The sequence below is a fragment of the Podarcis tiliguerta genome, assembly GCF_965153285.1.
Source record: "Podarcis tiliguerta genome assembly, chromosome: 1".
In the NCBI taxonomy this organism is placed as follows: domain Eukaryota; kingdom Metazoa; phylum Chordata; class Lepidosauria; order Squamata; family Lacertidae; genus Podarcis; species Podarcis tiliguerta.
The window spans coordinates 55,147,571-55,167,324 of NC_139534.1; the positions used below are offsets into that span (position 1 = coordinate 55,147,571).

At 45.5% G+C, this 19,754-nt stretch overlaps 1 protein-coding gene across 2 annotated transcripts; it reads left to right on the forward strand.

Moving 5' to 3' along the window:
- The first annotated feature begins 1,079 nt into the window (after positions 1 to 1,079).
- Positions 1,080 to 19,690, forward strand: SERPING1 (serpin family G member 1). Of its 2 annotated transcripts, XM_083416129.1 has the most exons (10): positions 1,080 to 1,299; positions 4,819 to 4,923; positions 5,043 to 5,147; positions 8,852 to 8,950; positions 10,909 to 11,395; positions 12,005 to 12,142; positions 14,140 to 14,343; positions 15,629 to 15,771; positions 17,625 to 17,844; positions 18,998 to 19,690. In XM_083416129.1, exons 1-10 carry the CDS (start codon positions 1,240 to 1,242, stop codon positions 19,246 to 19,248), a joined length of 1,812 nt encoding a protein of 603 aa, XP_083272255.1. In that variant the 5' UTR covers positions 1,080 to 1,239; the 3' UTR covers positions 19,249 to 19,690. The 2 variants fall into 2 exon arrangements, with proteins under 2 accessions (XP_083272255.1, XP_083272254.1); XM_083416128.1 differs by lacking the exons at positions 4,819 to 4,923; positions 5,043 to 5,147; positions 8,852 to 8,950 and having other exon boundaries at positions 1,083 to 1,299.
- The last annotated feature ends 64 nt before the right edge of the window (positions 19,691 to 19,754 follow it).

The window sequence follows — 19,754 nt, forward strand, 5'->3', positions numbered from 1 at the left end:
ATGAAAACACAAAATACATAACAAAACAAAAACAAACCAATAACCTTCCTTCCTCATATAATTAGCATATATAAATCTGAAACAAATTTTATCCTTTTACTTGGGGGGGGAAGTTCCTATTTTTTGGAGCTTCTTTCAAGTAGCTACCCTGTTTATACCAGTTTGAGGAAGGCTACACTACAGGAGTCAAGTCCTGCTGACCACAACCCAGACCACCATCTTGGGGAAGCTGTTTAATCATATATACCTAAAATCAACTCCCTTCCCTGAAATTTCTAGTATCTTCTTAATATGTTATTTAACCAACTTTGAACCATCTAATACTTCTATACTTCTATCATTACAGCCAACTTTATTTATACCTAATAGCTCCTGAAATTTCCTTATCAAATTGAATTCATTAGATTTATGATTATCTTTCCATTTTCTGGCATATAGCATCCTAACCATTATTAAATACACAGACACTGGGTCTGATGAATAGATTTTGTTTTTCCAATAATTGAACAGAAACAAGAGGCAGTCTAAAAAGACTCCTGTTCTAAAACATTTCTCTAATAATATTGGCAGGCGGCAGTCATGACTGATTGTTCCTTCATCTTAGTTCACTCCCACCACAAATGAATACAACCCTCTTAGTCCTCAGGCTGGCCTGCTCCCATTCTTGCCTCATGGTTTACAGGAATTCTCATTTTTTGGAGAACTGATCCTTAATTTTTAACTAACTACTGCCTGCAGCCAACCAATGAGATATAAATAAACCCCTTTTCCCCTCCCCCATGATCCACTCAGAAAGTAGATAAGATATGTCACAACAGTTGGGCCATATCGCTTGAAGAATTCCCCACAGAGAAGGTAATTTCTTGAACTCTTTCTTTTCTCCTTGAGAAGTACTTCTGTCCTCGGCCTTCCCCTCCTTTGACAGTTTTCTTATTTCACCACATCTTCTAATGATTTCCTCTCAAGCCAGGGAAACTAGGGAACTGGAATTCCCCTGAAGTCCGTGAATCTAATGTTTTCTTTAGGCACGTGATCCGAGATTGCGAAAAATGGGAGAGAGGAGCCTGCAAGCAGCCAGAGAAGGGGGGGGGGCAAGGAGAGGAAGCAGCTGACTGGAGCAGATATTCTTCAGAAATTTCTCCAGTGAGGAACTGTGTTAGTCCCATGCAGGGAGCAAGTGCATTCATCTTCTTTGGGGATTAAATTCAAGTGTCTTTCTTTGGCAGGATTTCTGCCACCATGAAGATCTGGCTGATCCTCCTAGGCCTGGCCGCAACTCTGATACCAAGCTTCTCACAGGTGAGTAGCAGAGGTGTAAGCAACACAGAAAGGGATCGGACTAGATGACATCTTAGGTTACCTTCCAGTGAGGGCCAGCCCTGCTCCCTAATATTAGGCAGAGTGGTTTGGAGTGCCATGAAAAGCAGGAGAGGGCTTATTTATTTAACAACTTATTAGTGCATTTTTGATGCCAGGAAAGGGAGGGCTCCTTGTGGGATGTTCTGCCTCGGGTGCCAAAACAACTTGCCCAGTCTTGGGTAGTTATTTATGCAGCTTGACTTGGGGAGGAGAGGAGGCAACATTTGTTGTTCGGTTTCAAGCAGCCAAATATCTTCAGCTGCCCTTGTTTCGAGCTCTGCTGTTCTGTTATTACATACCCCTCCCCAGCTTCAGAAAGATCCCTACAAAAGACAACGGCAAGCCAGGAAGAGGCAAATGGCTGTGTTATTTATTTTAATTTATTTATTGAATTTATATACCATCCTATTCCCGGAGGTCTCAGGGCAGTTCACAGAACAAAATCAGAATGTAAAACCACAAAATATATAATCAAAATAAAAACAAAAGCCCAATAACCCCCCCCAAAAAAACCTCCCCATGTTTTAAAAGGGTATAGAATGCCTACTTTGGGCTCTGATCCTGCCCATGGTCAGATTCAGTCCCGCCCACCACTGACATGTAGAAACCCCAGACAGTTTACTCTCTGAGGAAATGTGGCCTTTGGCAAAATATTGTCCACCCCTGTTCTAAATGATCCACAGCATGCTTATTTGAACGTTCACTCCCCTCAAAACGCAGAGGACTTGCTTTAGGGAAAATATGTTCAGGAAGAGGAGGGTAATGGGAAGTACTGTTAGTTCTCCTTTAGAAATCTAACATGCAGGACAAAGCGGCACCTTTGAAATGCACTCTGGCCTCCCCCACCTGCCTGGCCTGCACTACTTTGTTTTGGTTATAGCCCTTCTACTGGTTGCAGGGGGCTTCTGATCTGGACACATATCAGTTCCAAGGAGTCGTGCCAAGATGCAGACTGGGAGATTCCTGGTTCACACCTTACCTAACATTACCACTGTTACTTCCTGGTTTTCAAGTTGCATTTGAAACAACTAACTCTCAAAACCTATAGCCTGTTGTGGAAATCTATCGCTGCTACAAGTGTGTCCAGCAGGGCCCCAGGACAGTTTAGGATCCACATTCAGACTGCAGTGCTGAACCATCTGCCAGCAGGCTCCTGCTTGTCCTGCTTATTTTAACACATGGGATGATGAAGCCAATGAGAGCAGCAAAGCTATGGGAGTCTTTCTGTGGCTTCTGGAGAATCGGTGGTGCTCCCTGTTCCCAGAGTTTATGGCACCTTTATGCCTCTTGAAAGGGCCCTCCAAACTCTATGAAAATCAACATGCACATGCTCAGGTTTGGGGTTATTTTTAAAGCAGTATTATTTTAAGGCTCCATTGACAACCTCAGTGCTGCAATGAGGAAGAATGTATGTGAAGGAAATGCAAGGCAGCCTGGCTGGTGGAACACTGAGTGGACAGCACCTGCCTTCCCAATATCCTTCTCCCATCCAAGTTTCTCCTTTCAAGTAGGAGGCAAAGAGAACTGGGCTCTGTTGCCTGGGCAGGAAAATAAGCCCAAGATTCAGGTTTTGCTTTCTTTTGAGGCAGTGGGGAATGGAGGGCATTGAGGGTTAATTAGAGAGGGGCTCCTCTAGGGCAGAATTGGGGTCAGAAATTAATTGTAAATTAATCAACTGAAGGGTCATCAGGGTGGGTAATTGATGGTAAGTAAATTCACTGAAGGGGCATTGATTTGAATGGGAAGTTAGCTGACCTGCCTTCATTGGTGTGGGTGTTATGCTGAGGCAGGAAAATGTGTGGTCAGAGGAGTGTTTGGGTACTCAGATCTCATTTTTTTGCATTGTAGTCTCTCGGGAAGGTTACTTGTCTCCAAGCACCATCAGTGCTTCTGTGACCTGGGTGTCCCCTTGCAGCAGAAAAATGTAGGATTCAAGAGTGGTTTGGTGTTTTGGGGTTTCTGACCCAACCTCTGCTTTGCACTCAGGTTTTTTGGCAGGCTACTTGTCTCTAAGCACCATCAGTTTGCCTTCTGTGAAATGGGTGCTTTTGAGTTGCAGTAGCAGGGTCAAATATGTGGTTTGGTATTTAGGACTCAGATCTAACCTCTGCCTTGTATTTGCTTTGTGGTCTTGGACACTTGTCTCAATCTAGTCCAATGTGTTCTGGGGGGGGGGGGGCTGTGGACAGCCAAAGCCATATGGGAACCTTAAAAGTAGGACATGAGGGCAGCAGTACTACTTCCTTGTTAATTCTCCTGCATTTAGTATTGAAAGAGAGAGAGAAAGATTGGGAGGTGGGCATGTTATGATGTGGTATAAGCCGCATCTGTGTACATGAAAAAGAGAGGAAGGCTGTGTGTGTTGTCATCTCCTGGGCTTACCCCATCTCAGATAGCTGCATGCTTTCAATGACATCTTCTATACGTTTAATTCCTTCATCATATTTGTCGGGGTAGATAACAAGATCCGTCCAGTGGGCCTGCCTACCTGTCCATCACCTGACATCACAAACTCCACTGCATCCAGGTCTTTTGCGTGGGGTTAACAGGTGACAATCCCCTTTTGGCCCAGCCATGTCTTTACCTGTCCTGCATCCAACATCATATATGATGCCACATGTTTGGACTACTAGTTCAAATAAACACATTTGAATTTTAGCTGCCAATCTCTGTTAAATTCAGTTGTGGGCAGCAAAATGGGATGGCAGCACTCACATGAGCTCCAGTCTCCCACATCACTGCTATATGCCAGAAGGGATAGTGGAAGGGGGCAGGTGGTGGCGAGGCTGGTGTGGCACAGATGCAGTCCAGTGCTCCTAAGTGTGAGCTGAGGCGTTGATCCAACAAGCTCAGTGTCTCCTCCTTCCTCCTTTCGAAGACTGGAGAAGGCCCAAACCTTAGCACGGACAACAACAGGCCTTTCTGCTCTGGGCAAACAAACAAGAACTTCTGTGAGTGGGCTGGGCTTGTGATATTTGTTCATGTTGGCGCCAGCACCTCTATGTCCTTGGTGCAGGAGTGCAGTTTTAGTATCTGACGTACTCTCAGGCATCTCCCCTGAGGAGTGGCTTTACAGGAGGAATGACGGGAAAAGCTGGCGGCAGCAGCTCTTTAGGAAGTGCCTGACTAGATGTATCCAATATCTCAGGGGGAGGACACCACTCCGACAACCACTTGAAACTTATCCAGGATCCAGCTCCTGACTCTCTTGATCACTGTCCCCCGTCTGTCAGCCCTGCCACCTCTTGAAGCTCCAGTTTCACCTCCCTCAACCTACCTGAGCCCTTCCTCAAGTCACCCAGTTTCTCCCACCTTTTCAGGGCAATTATTTGTCCACCTGCTCTAGAACCCAACACGGTTTCTGATTAAAAGAATGAAGCACATTTGTTGGTCATGATAAACCAGAGAACAAAGACTTTCCTAATGGGAATTTATTTCTCTGTGACTTCTTGCAACAAGGAGGTGCCAAAAAAGAGCATAAGAGAAGCTGAGAATGACGGACCTGAACCGACTCAGACCACAAACAATGGCAGATGGAGTTGGCCCTGGAATATCTTCGGACAGGTGTGCTTGTTAATCTGGATTAGAATGGGAATTAGGTCCTTTATCCTTAACCCCTTGTTCCGAAGAGAACAAAGACTTTCCTAATGGGGATTTATTTCTCCGTGATTTCTTGCAACAAGGACGTGCCAGAAAAGAGCATAAGAGAAGCTGAGAATGATGGACCTGAGACGACTCAGACCACAAACAATGGCAGATGGAATTGGCCCTGGAATATCTTCGGACAGGTGTGCTTGTTAATCTGGAGTAGAATGGGAATTAGGTCCTTTATCCTTAGCCCCATGTCCCCAAAGCAGCAACTATTGAATTATTCATTTAGAAAGAGAAGCTATTGATAGCTGAACAGTTTCTGGTTGAAGAAAGAAGTGTTTTAATTGGTTATGATAATCAGGAGAACAACAATTTCTCTAATGGAGATTGGTTTTTCCACGACATTTTAAAAACACAAGGAAGTTGTATTCCAAAGAATCTGGAGGGTGCCATGGTGTGTTGGCCACAGAGGTCGCAGATGCAGGAATAAATGATTCTGGGATCCCTCTTCCCTTCCAGGATTATGAAAATGAAGAATGAGAGCTGCAAAGTACTATAGGGGCTTATGCACTTACAACTGAGAGCAAAATGCAGGAGCAGAAGATGTGGCTAATAATAAGGACTAGAATGGAAATTACTTTATCCTACTACTAGTCCAAGTAGACATATTTGAATTTTAGCTGCCAACCCCTTTAAAATTATGCTGTGGGCAATAGAATGAGGGCGCTCCAGTCATGTTTTTCGATAACAGGACAGAGAGGAGAAGGGATGAGACATTGGTGAGGTCAGTGTGGTGCAAATGCACCAGTGCAATCCAGTGCTCCCACCAGGATGTTTGATTGTGCTAACCTTGCCACTGCCTCACCTCTCTTTACCCCAGTTTGCAGCAGGGATCTAGAACCCAACACAGTTTCTGATTAAGAGAAAGAAGCACATTTATTGGTCATGGTAAACCAGAGAATGAAGACTTTCCTAATGGGGATTTATTTCTCTGTGACTTCTTGCAACAAGGAGGTGCCAGAAGACAGCATAAGAGAAGCTGAGAATGACAGACCTGAGTTGACTCAGCCCACAACCAAAGGCGGATGGAATTGGCCCTGGAATATCTTCAGAAAGGTGTGCTTGTTAATCTGGATTAGAATGGGAATCAGGTCCATTTTCTTTAACCCCTTGTCAGGGGGGTTGGACTGGGTATATGCTCTACCTCTCATTTAATATGCTCTACCTCTCATTTAAATCGGAACCAGTGATGGTGGTGAATGCCCTGTGTGAATGTCTGGAAGCAGATGGAGGACAGATGGCGATCAATGGATTGAGGATGAATTCCAACAGGACAAAAGTAATATTTTGGGGGGACATGGGGCAGGTGTGGGGACTCCCTGGTTCTGAATGGGGTAACTGTGCCCCTGAAGGACCAGGTGTGCAGCCTTGGTGTACAGTCATTTTGGAATCACAGTTGTTCATGGAAGTGCAGGTTAATTCTGTGTCCAAGGTACCTGTTTACCAGCTCCGTTTGTTACACTAGCTGAGACCTGCCTGCATGCTGTCTTGCCAAAGTGGTACATGCTCTGGTTATCTCCCACTTTGACTACTGCAATGTGCTGTGTGTGGGGCTACCTTTGAAGGTGACACGGAAACTACAGCAATCCAGAATGGAGCTGCCAGACTGGTGACTGGGAGTGGTCACTAGGACCGTATAACACTGGTTCTGAAAAACCTGCATTGGTTCCCAGTATGTTTCCAAGCACAATTCAAATGATTGGTGCTGACCATTAATACCCTAAACAGCCCTGTCCTGTATACCTGAAGGGGCATCTCTGCCCCCATCATTTAGCCTGAACCAGCTTGAGGTCCAGCTCCAAGGGCCCTCTGGTGGTTCCCTCACTGCAAGAAGTGAAGTTACAGGGAACCAGGCAGAGGGCCTTCTCTGTGGAATGCCCCCCACCATCAGATGTCAAAGAATTAAACAACTACACAACTTTCTTGAAGATATTTGAAGGTAGCCCTGTATCAGGGAGTTTTAATGTCTGATGTTTCACTGTGTTTTTATACAGTGGTACCTCGGGTTAAGAACTTAATTCGTTCCAGAGGTCCATTCTTAACCTGAAACTGTTCTTAACCTGAGGTACCACTTTAGCTGGGACGCGGGTGGCGCTGTGGATAAAACCTCAGCGCCTAGGGCTTGCCGATTGCATGGTCGGTGGTTCGAATCCCCACGGTGGGGTGAGCTCCCGTCTTTCGGTCCCAGCTCCTGCCCACCTAGCAGTTCGAAAGCACCCCTAAGTGCAAGTAGATAAATGGGTACCGCTTTATAGCGGGAAGGTAAACGGCGTTTCTGTGTGCTGCGCTGGTGCTGGATCGCCAGAGCAGCTTCGTCACGCTGGCCACATGACCCGGAAGTGTCTCTGGACAGCGCTGGCCCCCGGCCTCTTAAGTGAGATGGGCGCACAACCCTAGAGTCGGACACGACTGGCCCGTACGGGCAGGGGTACCTTTACCTTTACCACTTTAGCTAATGGGGCCTCCCACTGCCGCTGCGCCACCGTCGTGCGATTTCTGTTCTCATCCTGAAGCAAAGTTCTTAACCCGAGGTACCATTTCTGGGTTAGCGGAGTCTGTAATCTGAAGCGTCTGTAACCCGAGGTACCACTGTATTCTGTTGGAAGCTGGCCAGAGTGGTAGGCAGGGTGTAAGTAATATTCAAACTGGTGGCCATCACTGGCTCCTGGGTGTCATGAGCCCTGTGGAGATGTCATGGAAGGGATGGTCAGATCCTGAGGAGAGAGTGAGAGGTTGATGGCTCAGAGGAGGATCCTAGCAGGTTGGGGGAGGTGAAATTGGGCCTCCAAAAAATGTCTGAGCCAGAAGAGGGGGCCAATGATCAAGAGAGTCAGGAGCTGGATCCTGGGAAGAGTCCAAGCAGGTTGACAGAGAGGTGTTACACCCCTGTGTTATCAGACACCTCTAGTCATGAACTCCCTAAAGTGTAGCCGCCACCTCCTCCTCCTCCTGTCAGTTAGAAAACTCTTCCTTCTGGGGAGGTCCTTACAGTAAGTTGGATACTGAGCCAGCACTGACTCCACCTCCATCTCCCAGCACATGGAGACACCAGTGCCAGCATGAACAAACCTCAGAGGTCCAACTCACTTGGAGGAATTCCTATTTGCTTGCCTAGTCCTGAGATGTGTGTTGCTTTCCGCCCTAAGGGCTATGCTTACCCTGTTTTCAAAAAGAAGATGGGTGTGTGTGTGTCTCTTCTTGGATAATCTCAGCTCATTCTTAGCCATGTAATTCATCTGCTGTGTTTTTTTAAACTTTGCCTTCCTACCACTCAGTTTTATGCATTCTGAGTCCAAGTTCAAGTTCATCATCCAGCAGTGAGGTCCAGGAGAAAACACTGTAGGAGAAAATTCCGTAATGAAAAAGTACTTTCTTTTATCTGCCCTGAATCTGCCAACATTCAGCTTGGCTATATGTCTATGAGTTCTAGTGTTACCAGAGAGGGAAAGAAATATTTCTCCATACCATGCATAATAATATTATAAACTTCTATCATGCTACCTCTTACTCGCCTTTTCTCCAAACTGAAAAGTCCTGGAAGCTGCAATGTTTCTTCAGACTGGAGTCACTCCATCTCCTTGATCATTTCAGTTGCCCTTTTCTGAACCTTTTCCAAGTCAACAGTATCCTTTTCGAGGAGAGGGGACCAGAATGGCACATGGTATTCCAAATGAAGTCACACCACAGATTTCTATAATGACATTGTGCTATAAACATTTTTATTTTCATTTCATTTCCTAATGATCCCCAGCATGGAATTTCCCCCTTTTTCACAGCTGCCGAACTTTCGGCAGACATCTTCATCAAGCTGCAACCTCAAGCACATTGTCCTTCCTTTCAGAGTCCTGAGGTTACGGAAGAGCCAACCCGGGCCACGAGAAGCAGCGACAACAAGGAAACTGGAACATGGCGCCCCTTCAGCAAGATCTTTAACGTTCAGGTGTGACTATTAATCCTACGAATATTTGGAAGTGGCCTTTTGCTGGGAATTACTTCTTTCGCCTTTGCTTCCTGTTTAGTTTAGATTTTAGTTGTTGTCTGAGAATGCTAATCAGGATTTATTTTTATTTTTTTTGCTTTGCATTAGAGATTTGTACCTTAGTTATTGAATTTTAACACTCAGCTTTCTAGTCTCTCTCAGCTGTACTCTTACATATATTTTCAGTAATTAATCTAAATGCCATGAGCATGATTAAGGTACCTCTGGGGTAGCTCTGATATACAACTCCACCACCACAATCTCCAACAAAAGACAAGAGTGCCCTGGCTGCTAAAGCTGATCCAGACTCTATTTCTATTTTAATAAGAAGCACATTTATTAGTTGCAACACCCAAAAGAACATTGATTTATGGTCTAAGTATTGTTGTGAGTTGGGGTGTGTGTGTGTGTGTGTGTGTGTGTGTGATGCCTTTAGTCCCTTCCAACTCCTGGGGTCCTGTATCCATTAAGGGTTAGCTCTGATATAATTATTATTATAATAATATTAATTTATTATTTATACCCGCCCATCTGCCTGGGCTTCCTCAGCCACTCTGGGCGGGTTCCAACCTAATATTAAAATACAGAAATACATCAAACATTAAAAGCTTCCCTAAACAGGGCTGCCTTCATATGTCTTCTAAAAGTTTGGTAGTTGTTTTTCTCTTTGACATCTGGTGGGAGGGCGTGCCACTACTGAGAAGGCCTTCTGCCTGGTTCCCTGTAACTTGACTTCTCACAGCGAGGGAACCGCCAGAAGGCCCTCAGCACTGGACCTCAGTGTCCGGGATGAATAATGGGGATGGAGACACTCCTTCAGGTATACAGGACTAAGGCCATTTAGGGCTTTAAAGGTCAGCACCAACACTTTGAATTGTGCTCAGAAACGTTCTGGGAGCCAATGCAGATCTCTCAGGAGTGGTGTTATGTGTTCCCAGCAGCCACTCCCAGTCCCCAGTCTAGCTGCCGCATTCTGGATTAATTGCAGTTTTCGGGTCACCTTCAAAGGTAGCCCCATGTAGAGCGCATTGCAGTAGTCCAAGCTGTTCTGTTCTAACTAGCCAACTGTAACTTAATGGCCTTAGCTTAAGTACACTCATTAGTATTACCAAAGAAGCTGCTCACTGCCTAGGGCAAATGGATGGGCCTTTCCCTTTCCCACCTGGCTGGTGGTTAGAAGAACAATGGAAGAGTAGTTGTGTGTGAGCTGAGCAAGAAGGTAGAGAGACAGAGACATGTTTCAGATACATGTTTGCTTGGTGCTGGGCTCTGGGGCTCACCTGGGAACCTAATGAGGAAGCAAGATCAGTTAGGGAGTTAATGCTGTGAGCCCCTCTCCCTGTCCCATCTTCAGCTCTGCTGGCCTTCAATCCAAGGAAACCAAAACCTGGGCAAGCACCCACTCTGGAATGCCTAGAACTGCCCTCTGCTCGGAGATTGAGATAGCATGTAACAGTACAATAGTGATTTTGAACACGTTTTGTATAGTGTTGAACCAAGCTACACAGCTGTGGGCAGCGTGTGGCAGCTCCATCAACCCTGGTGCCTGCCAGTAAAAGCAACCTTAGAGGGTGGAACTAGGGGGATGCCAGCAGGTTCCAAGAACCCTCTTTTTGGGGAGATTTTGGGGGTGATTTGTGAGTTTGTTTGGGCCCTGGGTGAGAGTGAGGGTGGATGGGGGGGAGTCCTGGGTAAGAGTCAGGAAGCTGAGAGGTGCTGTGTGGGGAGCTGTGTCAAAAGAAGGGAGGAATAGATTTATTAGTAATTTGTATTAGTATTGCATTGTGTATTTTTGTCACATTTGTTGTTGTTTTAGCTTCCTGTATACCTCTTAGACATATTTTTATATATCAAGCAGTATTTGAAATGGCATTTTTAATCATCATCTATTATGGTATATTGATAACACTATTTGACAGGGGATTCCAGTTGAAAATGAAGATGATGCTACAGTGAAGCTGGAAGAAGGAGGCGAGAGAGAAAACGAAGGGAGCCATGAGCAAAAGGAAGCTACTCATTTGGAAGTTGCATCTAACAAAAGAGATGGGGAAGCAGAGGGCAATGAATGTAAACAGTCAAGAGTCTCTGAGGTTGGTGTCAAGGAATGTCTGGATGACCCAGAGATGCCTGCTGGGACCACAAACACAACAGAGCCAGCCACAAGAATACCAACAACAGCAGAGGCAACGGCAAGTACCCCTTGCACATCCAAACAGTGCCAGCCACGCATTAATCCATGGGCCACGTGCGCTCGTGCCACTACAGAGGATGAAAAGAAGTTGTTTGAGGCTCTAACTGAATTTTCTGTGGAGTTCTATAAAGCAGCAATCCTACATGAGAAGCCTGGCTCCAACTTGATCTTTTCACCCTTCAGTGTCGCAGTGATGCTCTCCAACCTATTGCTGGGTAAGGCCATACCTACCTTCAGGTGTGCACATCGTCACTTCAGACTTAAGACCTCTGCATCTGAAATAATATCTGTGTAGAAAAACGGGCATATACCAAGATGTACAAAGTACAGCATGATTTGCTCCTCTGGCAATGAGCAACTGCAGCACATGCCAGCCACGTGATTTAATGTTATTATTATTTCCCTAAATGGTGTTCCCAGAGCTTCAGCATGTCCTTTCCTTCTAAGCTTCACCTGGTGGACCTCCAGCCCCTCATATATTATCATTTATTCAATTTATTTCCCCCCCCCCTTTCCTCCTTACCTGCTCCATCACTCAAACCAAAAGTGCCAGCGTGTATTACAAAAAGCAACAATGAATGCCTCAGCTCAGCACAGCTTGGCAAACGCTTCCTTGGGTCAGTGACAGGTCAGGGCTAGAGGGGACATAACCAATGGTCAGCACCCCACTTTCCCTTGAGTCACCCTGCTCTCTTCCTGGTCCTGTTGGTGTTGTGGGGCGGGTTGTCACCCACTTCTTAATAAATTCCTCACCAAACTAAGGGAAGCCATGGCCTATGCAATGACAGATATCTGCTCCTCACAACCCTGACTTTGCCATCCAGGCACCTGCAATCAAACCAAGGACCGTCTTGAGAGGCTGCTCTTTTATCCTGAAGGATTCACATGTGTCCATAGAGCACTAGAGAGTCTCCAGAAATCAGAGGCCTTGACCTCCGCCAATGCAATGTTTTTCCAACCAGGTGAGTAAACTACCAGATTCAAGATTCCCATACACCATCTTTTCCCACGCACCATCTTCTCTCAGGTAAGATCTTATTCACACTGACAGATGTGTGTCTCAAAACAGAAAACATCTGTGGAAATTGGTTTTATAGCTGTGGAACATAGCTGAAACATTCTCCATATTCTCCATTTATGGATTATAGCTGAATTAAAGGGATGCGGGTGGTGCTGTGGTCTAAACCACTGAGCCTCTTTGACTTGCTGATCAGAAGGTTGATGGTTTGAATCCGCTCGACAGTGGTTAGCTCCTGTTGCTCTGTCCCAGCTTCTGCCAACCTAGCAGTTCGAAAGCACACCAGTGCAAATAGATAAATAGGTACCGCTGCAGCAGGAAGGTAAATGGCATTTCCATGGGCTCTGGCACTCGCCACGGTGTCCTGTTGTGCCGGAAGTGGTTTAGTCATGCTGGCCACATGACCTGGAAACGCCACCTCCCTCAGCCTGAAAAGAGAGATGAGTGCCACATCCCATAGTTGCCTTTGACTGGGCTTAACTGTCCAGGGGTCCTTTAACCGTATTTTTAACAGCTGAATTCCCCAAACTGTTTACATCAGATATTCAATCTCTTGTGGTTACCAGTCTCTGGGCTAAAGCATCCCCCTACTGCAGTGCTAATAAGCTTGATTTAAGTCTGTCCTGATGCACACCTCAACCCTGCAATATGAAGTATGGTGGTAGAGCAGAAATAATGAACATTCATGAGACCAGGAGGTTGTAATAGATGGATCTGTGAGCAGGATCCTAGTTAATACCTGCTGCTCTTGACCAGATTTTAGCTACAGGAAATTATATAGCTAGCCAATTCCTATGTAACACCCCCACTCACACGAACCTTTAAAAAAAATCCATGAGCATAGAACTTCATATTTAAATTAGTTATGCTTTTGAACTACCAATTTATGCCTTTTAAATGTATGGCTGACTGACCTGTGAAAACATGGTGGGAACATGTTCAGGAGGGGCATGGGTGGCAGGGCAAAGCTGCTCTCCTGGCACTGGCATCTCTACCAGGGCCATCTTACCCATAAGCGCTAGGGGTGCGGGGCACCCGGGTGCTGGGCTCTCAGGGGCACCAGGTGGAGAGTCTGGGGCCCGAGAGTCGAGTCCGGGGAAGAGTCCACCCATCGGTCGGAGCACTGCGGCGGGATCTTCTGCTGCAGGCAGCTTTCCACCCCAACCCTCCTGCCCAGCGTCTGACGGCAGAGTTGTCATCAAAGTCTTAAGGTGCCACAGGACCAAAGTGAGCGGGCGCTCCGGGTCCCCGGACAGGCTTTCGCAAGCTGCCCGCAGAGGCTTGCCACTTGGGTGCCCAGTGGCCACCAGCCTTAACTTTCCTCCTTCCCTTTCTCTGCCTCCCAAATTTTAGGCGCCTTGCTGGAGATGGAGGGCAACATGTGAGCAGGGAGGGCAATGCAGGCGACAAAGAAATCAGCTCGGCGGAGTCCCTGGCCATTTGATTTGATTTGTAACCCCCCTCCCTGTCGCCAACACCCAACATCCGACCCAGCTCTGGCCACAGCAGCTCCGTCCAGAAGGCGGGGGGCGCCGGGCAGATCTTTGCACCCCAGCGCTGCATATGCTTAAGACAGCCCTGATCACTACTTAGCAGGGTGAGGTAGGGTAGCAAGATTGGGGCAGCACATGTGCACCAGCATGACCATTGGAGGTTGTGACAATGCAGTTGCAACAGCGAGGCCACCCTTGACCCCACTACTGCCCTGCACCCTAACCCCATCCAGATAAGCAGCAGCAGCAATGCCAGGAAGGCAGCTCTGCAAAACCACCATGCCTGCCGCTACTGAAAATGTTCATGTGTTCCACAGCCATGAGAGCCAGCTCTGTAAATACCTGGTGTTTAGCATGGGTTAAGGAGTCCTCTCAAGATAACCCACAAGAGCAAGAAGTATGTCTCAAGGGAGTATTTTTCTGTCTCTGGTTTTTTCTTCATGAGCAGCTCTCCCCTTGGAAAATGATTTCCGCAACCTGACAAGGATGTTCTATAAAACCAAACTGGCTCACCTTACTAATAACAGCAACCAGGATGTGGCGGACATCAACAGTTGGGTGAGCCAAAGTACTAACAAGAAGATCAAGAAGATTGTGAATGAGCTGGATTCTGATGCCAAGATGATACTCCTTAATGCTGTCTACTTCTACTGTAAGTAGGAAGGCTCTAGGGCCTTCTGTCCCCCAACGTCTGATCCAGAGAGACTGCTCACCCAAAGCCAGTTTGGCTTCCCTACCCTTTGGCACTCAATTCCTGAAACACAGGTCCCCAGGGAGATTCCAGTTAGCCCCCCTTTCCCCACACCATGGCATGTCTCGAGGTTCCACCATTACTGAGCTTTTATATCACTTTAAATTTCAAGAGACCTCCCATCGGTTGACTTGTCTCAACAAAAATCGATATATATGATATAGAAATACAAAGCCCACACCCAATACAAGTGTGACTGATGGGAAAGATGATGGGCTACATATAGTCCCCATCTTCTATGATTCTTAACTGCACAGGGAGCCTGCACTGGTAGAGAGGTCTCCCCACAAGTGGAAGGCAATGAAGCCAGCAACAGCAATATGATGGTTGATGCAGGGCAAATGACTTATCCCAAGCAATGGTTGGCCTTCCACAAAGGATGTAGACATGCTGGGCTCTTGACACTTCTGCAGCCAGAATCCTCACTGTATGCATACCCAAACAAAAATACTAGCTGGAGAGGAAAATGTTATATATATATATATATATATATATATATATATATATATATATGGGGGGGAGTAGTGTAGATCCTCCCTGCTCCATAACAATTAGGAACTCTGGTGCTTGGAGAGCACAAATCCATTCTGGAAGCAGCCAGTATTTGGCTGGGACAGGCAAGCTGTGACTCTAGTTAGGGACAGAACTGTGCTTCATCAATGCCAGGTTGTGAAACATATAAAGAGGAGTGAGGAGGAAAGTTCAGGGACTTTCTTTAGCATTACCCTTACAGGTGCAAGTTTAGATTGTGGGTTAATTAAATATGAGGTATGGTGTCTTTTTCTTTCAGTCTTCAAAAATGCATAACTTACTCTGCAACCTGACGATAGGGTGGATTCTCATGATACTAGACATGTGGCCATCCAACAAAACTTCTTAGCAGGAAACTCGGGAAAGACAAAAAGCACATAGTTAAGCTGTGGAACTCACTGCCACAAGACATGGGGATGGAATATTTGTGTTTTTGTAGTTTTAACTGTAAACCTCAGTCTGGGAAAAAGCATCATATAAATGGTGCTAGTGGTGGTGATAGCCACTAGGCATAATGCCTTTATGTCGTGCTTGTGAGGCTTCCTGGAGGCCTATGGTTGGCCAGTGTGGAATGTGTACTTTTTAGTTGGATTCAAGCAGAGCTCTTCTGGTGTTTATGCCTCAATAAGCTGATCCAAGCTCTTCATCTTTTCAGCCAAGTGGAAGGAAATGTTTGTAGAGAAAGACACAAGGAAGGCAAAATTCTACCGCCCAGGCTTAGCTCCCATCAATGTTCAAATGATGATGAGTAAGAAATACCCAATGGCCTCCTTCATTGACCACAGCCTGCAGGCTAAGGTAATGCCTATGAGGATTGGTAGAGGCTTACATTTTCAATTTCTAAGACCTGGTTCATACACTCTAGTAAGGATGGCTTGCAACAAAGAAAGCAATATATTAAAAATATATATATTAATGCAATAAACCTACCTATAGAAGCAAAAACTAGTATCAGCTTGGCTTAATGTTTAGCACTCCCATCCAAGAACCTTGGGAACTGCAGTTCTAAGGTGGTAAGAACTGCTTTTGTTCCTAGCAAAACTACAGTTTCCACGTTTCTTAAACTGGTTTCACACTTGTTGAAACTTGCAGTGCAGGGATGATCTTATACCCTCAGCTCCTAAGGCATTCCTGTTCTTTGGTGGTCCCACCAGCTTGGCTATCTTGTGCCTGTCTTGGGTTTCTCCTTGAACAGTTGCTCCTGCTGTTGATCTGGGTCACATTTGTAAAGACTTAGGCTAGTTTGGTTTGTCAATTGCTTCTCGCAGCTGGTGGAAGTCCCATGTCAATTTGTAGAACAGAAAATAAAACACAAAAATACAGTTCAATCAAATAACAATTAAAACAATACACAACAAACATATTGCAGTCATCCAAAAAGTCACCAAAATACAAAACGTGCACCCCATATCCAACAAGAGAATCAACACCAAACAGGCTTAGTGTTCCTTATATAAATAACCGTTTTATGATTTGTGTGTGTGTGTGTTGAGCCCACACAGTTTACTCTGTTGAGCCCACACAAAACCCTTTCTTCTTTTCCAAATATAAAAGGGAGAGGGGGGAGGAGGAGGAAAAATGGAAAGCAGCAAATTAGAGCTATACCATATTGGTCTGAATATAAGCCACAGTTTCTCCCCAATTCTGGTTTGTATAAAACCTAAGCGTGGGATAGCCAGTCTAATATAAGCAACATGCTTAAGTCTAATTAATGCATGAAAGGTTTAATGCCATGGTGGAAGCAGTCCTACTAGGTTTCTTCTAAGTCATTTCCCCTTGCCTTGGGAGGAAATAGGTAAGCAAGTCTATTGTCTCCGCCACATGTGAAGAGGTTTGAGCTGGTTGGCTCTCACTAGCCAAGCCACTCTTGAGTTTCTATACCAATAATTTAGGAACTTTCACCACTTTGTAACTAAGCTAAGCTTTACTGCCTGTGCGACTATTCTGAAGCTCATGAATCTGACCTTTGGAGAGTTTGTAAGTAATGATTTTTTTTTTACCTTGCCAAACATGTGGTCTTTTCCTCTGCTGGGGAAAAGGGGAACTTTGGGAAGAAACTTTTAAGAGGACATTTTGGAACTCATTTGGAGGAGCATATTTTAAAGGTCCAGCAGCCTATATTCCCATGCTTTATTTTGCTTCATATTTTGTGATTTTAAATATCTGCTGGGGTACTTGCCCCAAACCTGGATCTTGGGTCCATGGGGTCACGAAGAGTCAGACACGACTAAATGACTAAACAGCAACAACAACCATATACCATATATATATGTATGGAAACCACATCGATGGCTTACTCTCCAGGTGGTGCAATGGGTCAGTGCATCTGGCTGTTAACTTCAGCCATTTTTGTAAAAGGATCTCACAACCTTCTCAACAAGTGGTGCTGATTGCCCAGTGAGTTGTTCATTGTGAGATGAGTTCAGAAGCTACATCTGGTTTTGTGTGGGTTTTTTTAGATTGTAAAAAGCACTGGACCATACCAGATACTTACAGTATGTAGATATAGTTTCAAATAGATCTCATTTGAACAGTGTGGGGAATCTTGTGTTTCGACCAATACAGCATTGGAAAAATGGGGTGCTCCTCTATAGCAGGGTGCATGAGAATATGGGAGAAAGGCAGGAGACTGATGGTGTTTAATTTGCTAGGTTGGCCGACTGCAGCTGTCTAACAACATGAGCCTGGTCATCATCATGCCCCGCTCCATAACTCAAAATCTCACCGAGGTGGAGGAGCGCCTCAGTCCAGTTGTCTTCAAGTCAGTGATGACCAAGCTGGAGAGCACCCATTTCAAGCCTACCGTGGTGTACCTACCCAGATTCAAGGCGGACACTTCCCAGAACCTCATGAACATAATTGGGGAGATGGGTAAGAAAAATAAAGCTGGAGAGAGGAGAAATGAGCTAAAGGCAAAGAAGCATTGCTCCTTTTTAGCATGAAGGAGAGGTTGTGTCAGTGATAGAAAGAAACGCTAACCCCCACACTCCGCCACCCTGTCACCAGTATATATAATTCACTCAAGCCCATGAAGAAGCCGATTTCACAGCATTGTTCACAGAGCAGGACTGGCTGCATGGCTTTAAGTGTCCTCAACTGCTGACGGAAAATTTGTTTCTACTCCATTCCTTCTCCCCAAACTAGATTTCTTGGGATAAGAAAAATAGATGGAAGCAGCACTGGGAAAACATGGGTGGTGGCTTACAGGACAATAACCATGTCATATGAGGCCTCCATTAAACATGAGTTCACAGGGCATAGTTATTGCACAATAAATGCCTCAGCTGGAAGCCACCAACCTCAATGTATTCCAGTATTAACAGTATTGTCCTTCTGTCCTTTCTTCTGCCCACAGGCCTGATTTGCTACCATTTATTTGCTGTAAAAGAATTGCCGTGCCAACCCATCCGGTGTGGCTAAGCAAAGCACGATGCCTTTTAAAGATTCTTGTGTCTGCTTCTAGATTAGCCAATGTCTTTTCCTCTTGGGGTGTTCTGTGTTTGTGTGTGTGAAATAGTGCTATGGTGCTAATAAAGAAATAAGAGGGGGAAATAATAATTGAAAGAAACCAATTTTCTCTCTCTCTCTCTCTCTCTCTCTCACACACACACGAACAGAATGTGGCTGATTCAGGAGACATGCACCACTAATTCCCTACCCATGCTAAAACAAGAAGAAATAAATTGGGCTGCACCTGCAAAAGGGAAGCTTTTAATTAATGTTGCTGGGGACTTTTGCTGACTGGGAAATACTTTTAAGTCAACATTATAAGATCTTTTCCTTGGGGAAGGGCACTGCTGGTTAACATAACACTATTGAATGCTATGTGGCACCTCCATTTTAATTCTACCTCTAGCTAATTGTGGGAAAGCTTTGCCTTGGAAGTACTACAATGTTTGCAGGCATGTACAGGGATCTCTTCCCCCGTAGCTCTGCTTTGAAGCCCATTTCCAGCCGAAGGAGAAGAGAGTCCAAGTTTCATCCAATATTATCTTTATGCATTTAATCCAACCTTCTCTTTCAGATTTTGGCTTTTTCTATGATGCCGATCTGTGTGAGATCTCCACGGATAAAGAATTGACCGTGTCCAGTGCTCACCACAGGGCTGTGCTAGAAATCAGCGAGGAAGGAGTGGAAGCGGCGGCTGCCACAGTTGTCTCCCTGGCACGCACAGCCAATATCTTTGAAGTGTCTCAGCCCTTCCTTGTTGCAGTGATGAGGGATAATGGGTTCCCCGTCTTCATGGGGCGCATCAACAACCCACAGGCAGCATAACATTCTCCTCCTTGCTCCTGTCAGCTTCTGCCAGACACCCACAGGATTGCCCCTGCTTCAACCGTCACTGTTTACACATGAAGCCTTGTGCAAGTGGCTGTAACATGTTCCTTTGGTATTTCCTGCCATTTTATTCTTTTGCGTTATAGTTTTATCCTCCCATTCCTATGCCTTTTTTAAAAAAAAGCTGGTTTCCCTCCCCCTTGTCATTTTTCTGTGATTTTCTTTTCTTTTCTTTTCTTTTTTTTATTTTTTTTTTTGTCCTTCCTTTGCATCACTGAGCAATCCACCTGTTCCCATTTATGCACCAGGCTGGAAAAGAGGTCTCCTCTGTCAAGAGGTCCTCCTTCTCCTCCGTTTCCCCCATGTAACCACTGCAACAAACCATTCAGCCTCTTCCATTTCGCCTTCATAAGGAATAAAGCGAAACTATATTGGCTCACGGGACTGTGTTACTGCCATGTCTGAGGCAGAAGTGTGCCTGTGTTGTGTTGCTTTAGGCTGCA